Genomic DNA, 7,372 nt, shown 5'->3' on the forward strand with positions numbered 1-7,372 from the left:
TTCTGTGATAAGCCTTTCTGGATTCCGTGCTCTTGGTTTTTTGACTTCTGACCCTGCTCAGCTCTGCCTTTGGACTCTCGCTATTTGGAAATTCCCCTTGGCTTTAGTAACTTTGTCTCAGACCCCAGAAATCTAATTTGGCCTGTGACTTAAACTCTACCCCTGGTTTTCCCCTTTGGATTTGGTAATTTGGTCTCTGACTCTCGAACCTTGATGCTTATAACTTGGACTCTGCTCCTTTAATTCCCCCTTGGTTTGGGTACCTTGGATTCTAGTTCTTGTCTCTGGCCTTCCCTTGTGGCCTACCCATTAGGCCAAACTTTATGCCCTGGTCCTTACAGAAGTCATAATAGTTTGAACTGAGAAGTCAGTGTTGGCTGAAGAGATCTGCAAGCTGGCAAGATTGCGTAGCTTTTATTAAGCATTAACACCCTGATGTAAAGAACGTTTGATATAGCATTTGGGAAGTGGTCCACATTGTAGCTTCTGCCTAATCTTGTCCGTTTTCTGTTTGTATTCATACTCTTTCTTTTTCCCTACTCTCCATGTTATATACATTAAGATTACTAGATATACTGGCTTACAAGCAAACTACTAGTAATTTACCAGGCAGTTTTTTTCCCTGTGAAAATACTGTAAAATGCATTTTCATATTACTAGTTGTGCTTGATCTGACCATTAGGATCCCATAATCTTGAGTTATGAGTTCATAGTTAACATTTACTTATAAGTGCAGATGTGAATGTATGGTTACGGTACAGCTTGAAAAATTCACTATGAAGAAGACATTCTGGATGGTGTCCCTTGTGGTCATTTTGCTTTGTTTTGCATATTTAGTTACTTTCATTCCTGTCAATGAGGAAGCATGACGACATAAAGTAATATCCTCAAGATGGTCCCTAATGGTGATTGATGGATAAACAAAGATTGGTTTTCTCCATCCTGTGCTGATTTATATTTGTGTGTGTGTGTGTAAGTTTCATGCATTTTAATCTTATTTATTTAGAAAAATTCAGAGAAAAATGGTATTTTCAAGTCAATATATTTGTGCTCATAGATATGGAAGTAACAGGTGGAGGGCTATGATATTTTCTGTAACTAGATGTATACTGTAGAGTTCATTGAATGTATATTCCTCCAATGATTTTGTGTTGGAGTAGTTACAGAAAAGATCTCAGTCTTTGACCCCCTGCCTCCTTATCTATGAACAAAGATAAACTGACTTGAAAATTATTTTTTCCTGAATTTTTTTTTCCTTTTCACACCTAACTTAAATCACAAAAGAGTTGTAACATTTTAGTTGTTAAATGGTGTACTGTATTTTTTCTACATATTCAGGATTTTATTCTTTTGTACTGAAAAATTATCTAGTTCACAGGATGCTGAACTCAGATTTATTTATTTTTTTATAACTTCTGAGTTTGCCTACAGTATCAATGCATTTGTGTTGCATGACATGACGTCCCTGATGCAACAGATGTTGCAATCCCTATCTAAACAGCCGCTTGCTCTTTTGCATATGAAATCTTTCTCCTTCAATTCTTCTTTTTCAAGACAGGTTTTGTATTGCCCCTAAAAATCTTGCCAATGAATTACCTTTACGAGTATCAAAATACTTCTCATACAGTTAGGTCAGGAGGTATGTAGAATAAAATATGACCTACTCAAATATGTCGCACCTCTAGATGGTTTCAGTAAATCAAAAAATGGATATGTTGCAATTCTGTTAAATAATGCATTCAGTTTGAATTATGTCATTTGGCTACAAGACAACAGTACGTGTACTGTGTTGTTAAATATTAATTTTTATACAGGCATACCTCGTTTTATTGCGCTTCGCTTTATTGCGCTTCGCAGATATTGCGTTTTTTACAAATTGAAGGTTTGTGGCAACCCTGCGTCGAGCAAGTCTATCGGTGCCATTTTTCCATCGGCGCCATTTTGATGGTTAGCATTTTTTAGCAATAAAGTATTTTTTAATTAAGGTATGTACATTGTTTTTTTAGACATAATGCTATTGTACACTTAATAGACTACAGTATAGTGTAAACATAACTTTTATATGCGCTGGGAAACCAAAAAATTCGTGTGACTCGCTTTATTGCGATATTCACTTTATTGCGGTGGTCTGGAACCGAACCCGCAATATCTCCAAAGTATGCCTGTACTAGGGAAATGTTTTGCTGAGGAAGACAGTGCACTGCATTGCCATAGGTTGAACTTAATTATTACTAAAACTGTTGCATTAATAATATATCCTGAGCTCTAGGGATTAGATTTTTATATGTATTTATAATTTCCTGTTGATTTCTTGTTTTCTGCCTGGATTGTAATTGTAGGAGCTCTTAAAGCACTGGTATCCAGATTTGTTTAGAAATAGTTAAGCACCTGAAGAGGCAAATGAGAGCCTAGGCTATTTTTTTGTTGTTTGTTTTTTCAAATGGAACTAGATACTAAACCGGATTTAATTTTTATGCTATAGACGTATAGGCACTTTAAAAAAAAAAAAATCTCACAAAGTGCTCGCCTCCATGTTTAGATGCCAACAGGCCTTTCAAAATAAGGGGACTTGAGGTTTAATGTTTTTGTTCATGGTATCTGTGGTATGTTGCATGTGGTAACAGGTTGTATTTTTGGGAGATGGGTATGAAAACTTTTAGAGCTTTATAAGATAGGGTCAAGTCTTTGACTTCCACCTAGAAAGCAGTAGGCAGCCAGTATATATCAAAGAGTACATGTTGTCACACACTCACTGCAGTATCATCTGCTTGACACATTCACTTCTGCTTTCTCATCACCTTATCAAATCGATTTAAAATATTTGAGCATGTACAGTCATTGTAGTAACTTTTATATTCAGAGGGTATCCTGGCAGCAAGTCGGACATTTTAAGGAAAAGGGTGGATTTTCTGTTTATGAAATACTTCTAGTCACTATTTAGTCCTGAAAACCAGATGAAGTTCTAACAAGATGTCTGGATTGGAGACTCAAATTACAAGACACTTCAGTAAGACTAGAGACAGACGTTGTATATAAACTGGTTTAAGTTATCAGAAACTGATTTAAACCTGTAACAGAAGAGATGTTCAGTTCAAATAAACCAGTTTGAAAATGGCTGAGATCAGTTTGAGATAAACCTGGTTGAATGTAGCATCAGACTTAAATGATTTGGGTCAAACCAATTTATGCAATGTCTGTCCCAGACCCCTTGCTGGTTTAAGATAAACCAGACACCCCCCAGCATCCCAACATGCTCTCTGGGCTGGGCAGGGCTCTCTGCTTCACAGCAGGGGTCACCCCTCCCCTCTGCTCCCTGACTGCAGCTCCAGAAACTTGCAGGTTGCACCCCTCCCCTCTTCCCCCTCACTACTTCCTGCTAAGCAGGAATTCCCCCCCTTCCCTTTGTGCTGCTAAGAGATGTCTGTGTAATAGCTAGCAGACCACATACTGGCTCTGGTCTGTGCTGTGACAAAGGCAGAATCAACAGGTAGCTGGTAATGTTGCTCTGTTGTTTTCTTAATGGGGTGATAAACACTGAATTAGGGGTGATAAACACTCTTATCAATTCCCTGCTGGGCTAATCAGAGTGTCCTGCTGGGGCCTGGTTACACCCCACCTGCCCTGCTCAGCTCAGTGCTGTGGAAGGGAAGGGAGGACTGCTCTAGTTCCTTCCAGCTTCACAAAGTGATTTAGTCTAGCCGGGTTAGACTAACTTGCAAATATTGAATCAATTCTGCTCAGGCTTTTTGAATGTCTGTCCCTAACCTAAAACGGATGAATTTAATCAGCAACATTTCCTTTTATGAAAGGCATACAAATGATGTAAAACTTCTATGTAAACATTTGATTCTTTTTTTGCATGTAAACTGAAAATGTAATTTTGATTTTCTTGAATAAACACACATTTTCTGAAAAGCAGCGACCAGAACACTGTTTTCTGAAAACTAACAAAATAAATTAACAAACATACTAAAGAACAAGATGGAAAAATGGAGTTGGGGAGACGTATGCAATGCTGAACAAAGCCAGATCAGAGCTAGGTTGGGTTTTATCATTTTAATTAATGGTTAAGGTAAATAGCAATGAATTTCTAAAGTTGTGAATGTTTGTAATTTGGGAGTGAATATGACCAACTCCTACCTAGTGCAGAGAAATACTAAAAGAACTAGGGAATTTAGAAACTTATACAGAAAATGAGATTCACTTAGAGAAAAAGAAAGCTAATATATATCCACAAAAATATGATCATGTTATACATGTATACATACTGGGCATGTCTACATGAGATGCTAACTGCACAGTAGCTTAGTAATACTGCTCAGTAGCGTGTCACAGCCCAAACAGTGTTAATATGCTCCTGTGCAGTATTATTAAGTTACTGTGCAGCAGCATCGCTAAAAAGGTGGTTGCTGGCACTACTGCGCAATAACTCCAGTTACTGCACATTTATGAATGCGCGTAGTTACTATGCATTTATTTAGTACTTGTATAATCAAGTACTAAATAAATGTGCAGTAAGTACTGCGCCTTAATGAATGTGTAGATGCACCCACTGGTATGGAGAAAATAGAGAAGTAGTACTTTTAAGAGTTCTAGGGGTGATCGTTGACAATAAATTGAATGGATTTTTTTGCATATTACAGGGAATTCATTGTTAATAAGATATATAGAAAAATGTTATCACAAAATGTAAAGGAAAAAATCTTCCTACATGGTTCTAACATAGCCATTCCTGAAATATTTTATTAGGTTCTAAGCATCACGTCATTACAAAGATACTGATAAATTCAAATGAGTTAAGAGACAGAAAGCAAAAACAGGTAGAGTATTTGAGTGACTGATTTGAGAAGAGGCGTCAAAATCTGATCCTGAGAGATGCTAAGTACTTTCAACTCCTACTAAATGGTAAAGGGATGAAAAAAGTCATATCATCTTGGGTGAGAAGTTAGGTGCTACCATAATAAATCTTGGTGTAATTAATAGTAATGATTTCCACTACTTCAAATGATAATTATAAAAGGGAAACAATCTAAGGGGTATATACACAAAGAATAGAGAATTCCGAGTAGGGTGAGACAAGGAATAGCAAAATCAAATTAATAAACGGGAAGTTTAGACTTAATATTAGGAACAACTTCTTAGCAATGAACTTCTAGGCAGGTTCTTGGGGATGGTAGACAGATGCATGATATCTAAAGAAAAAAGGAGGAGTCCAGTTGTTTGAGACTTTTAAATCTGGTCTTCACAGACTGCTGAACAATTAGGAAGATTTCTTCACCAACTGTACTGGAAGACCTATTAGGAGTCTTATATCTCTCATTTCATATTGTTATATCAAGTTCCTGTACTTATTATATGACCTTTGGTACACTTATTTTCTACAGGAGAAACATATGCGTGAATTAGAAGACATGAGGAAAGGTGGACATGAAGCCCTGAGTATTATTGTGGAAGAATTCAAGGTAAATAAGCCATGAGGACAGTGTTCATTGTACATTAGTTATAACCTGTATTGTAAACTTCAGTAAAAGTAGCACATACAATGTTAAGGTTGTTCAGCATTTCCCGTTATAAAACACTGTTTTCAGCAGATTATTGTTTTGCCAAACTTTAACCATTTGCACTGAAAATTTGCATCCTGGGTAGGTGTCTTGGGTTGCATTTTTTGAATGTTTCAGGCAAAATGGCTCAACCTTTTCCAAAATTGAACATATTGCATTTCCCTTGTTAAATCATCATGGTCTTTTCTTTTATGAACTTTACTGCCTCTCTGTATTAGAGTTCTTAGTGCTGATGAGATTGTGGACATGTGACCTTCACAGACCAACTCAACAATTCCAGCCAAGAAGCATAGTGGCACATCCACATTTTCTCTGTAATGTGGCTGTTCCTGGGTGGTCTAAACCAGAATGTGGAGCTAGGCATTGGAACCCAGAACAGGGAATATGCTCGCCTTGCACTGTTGTTGTCCATTCCTCCATCCTTGTTGCCATCCAGGGAGTATAGAGAAAGATATTTTCTCCAAACACACCCACAACAAAGTCTGAATCAGAGGCAAGGCAAAGAAGTAGATGGGGCTAAGGAATCTGTTTAGATTAAGGAGAGAAGCTGGGGGGGGCGGGGCAGGTGTGGGGGAGGCAGCTCCCGCTACTGCTTGCACCCCAGAAGGGAGGAGAGTGTGCCCTCAGATCAAGGTGTGGGGGCTGTGCGGGGCTCTGAGCAGGGGCTGGGTTTAGAGCGGGCACTGGCAGGATACTGCATCTACTCCAAATTTCACTGTTGCTCTACTCCCAGCGCTGCTGCTGCCAGCTGCCCAGCACAGCCTCGACTCTTCGATGCTTCGGTGGAGGTTGGGTATTGAGCGGAGGACCGGTGAAATTTGGGGTGAATGTAGCATCCTCCCACTGCCGCCGGTGCCTGCTCTGAGAACAGCCCCTGCCGAGAACAGCCCCATGCAGCCCTGGCTCATACACTCCTCACCAGACTTTGGAATGAAACCCATTATTTCCTGATTCTCACCATTCTCACTCAGTCAGCCAGTATCTGTGAAATCCAGTGGTGTAGTGTGTCTCATTCCCTTCTGGTGCTCACAAGGCCTATGGATCTGTGGTAGTTAGCTGTGTCAAAGCTTTCAGGATTGCAGCTGTGAAACTGGGAGTGAGAAGCCCTGGCTTAACCAGGACTCTTAGGACTTCTTCCAGGCTCCCTTCTGTGGAATCAGGACTTCCAGACAGTCTGTCTTTAGGGCATCTCCACACTATGAACTGTCTCAGGGTAGGGGATCCCAGTGATCCCACTGTCCACAGCTCTGAGGCATTCAGTAGTGGCCACACAGAGTATCTATAAATACATCTCAAGGTCTTATGTCTAAAAAAAGGTGTTATCCTTTGCTGTATACTTAGTTCATGAAAAGCAGAGATCCTCTAGGAATTTTAATTAGATTGAAGATTCAGTATAATGAAATAAGTAAAATATAAGCAATATATTGCAATATATTGCTCAGGAGGGCAAACTTCAGCGAGCTAAGGAGGATAGTTGGAGAAGCGCTAAGGTTCCAGAGGGGAGGGGAGCCAGGTGTCCAAGGAGAGTGGTCACTCCTTAAGGAGACGATCCTCCAAGCCCAAAGGAAGGTAATCCCAATGAGGATCAAAGGGAGCAGGAGAGCACACAAGCCTCCATGGCTCACCAAAAGCATCCGGAAATGTCTCCTTGCTAAAAAGGAGGCATACACCCAATGGAAAGAAGGGATCATCACCAGAGATGACTATTCTGCAGTTGCTCGGGGATGTAGGGGGGTAGTTAGGAAGGCCAAGGCAGAGATGGAATTAGGACTAGCTTCCCAGATTAAGGACAATAAGAAGTCCTTTTTTAA

The 7,372-nt window shown here is 39.5% G+C and overlaps 1 protein-coding gene across 4 annotated transcripts in view; it reads left to right on the top strand.

Annotated features, from left to right (window-relative positions):
* The window catches only part of CCDC91 (coiled-coil domain containing 91), a 457,779-nt gene that overhangs the window by 169,155 nt on the left and 281,252 nt on the right, over window positions 1–7,372 (top strand). For all 4 annotated transcript variants that reach the window (XM_019515987.1, XM_019515989.1, XM_019515988.1 and 1 more), the window contains one exon: window positions 5,385–5,462. In XM_019515987.1, coding sequence (XP_019371532.1) covers window positions 5,385–5,462 — 78 coding nt within the window. The remainder of the gene's footprint in view (window positions 1–5,384; window positions 5,463–7,372) is intronic.

This window comes from Gavialis gangeticus, unplaced genomic scaffold (genome assembly GCF_001723915.1).
Source record: "Gavialis gangeticus isolate Ggan-Ray unplaced genomic scaffold, GavGan_comp1, whole genome shotgun sequence".
NCBI classification, from domain to species: domain Eukaryota; kingdom Metazoa; phylum Chordata; order Crocodylia; family Gavialidae; genus Gavialis; species Gavialis gangeticus.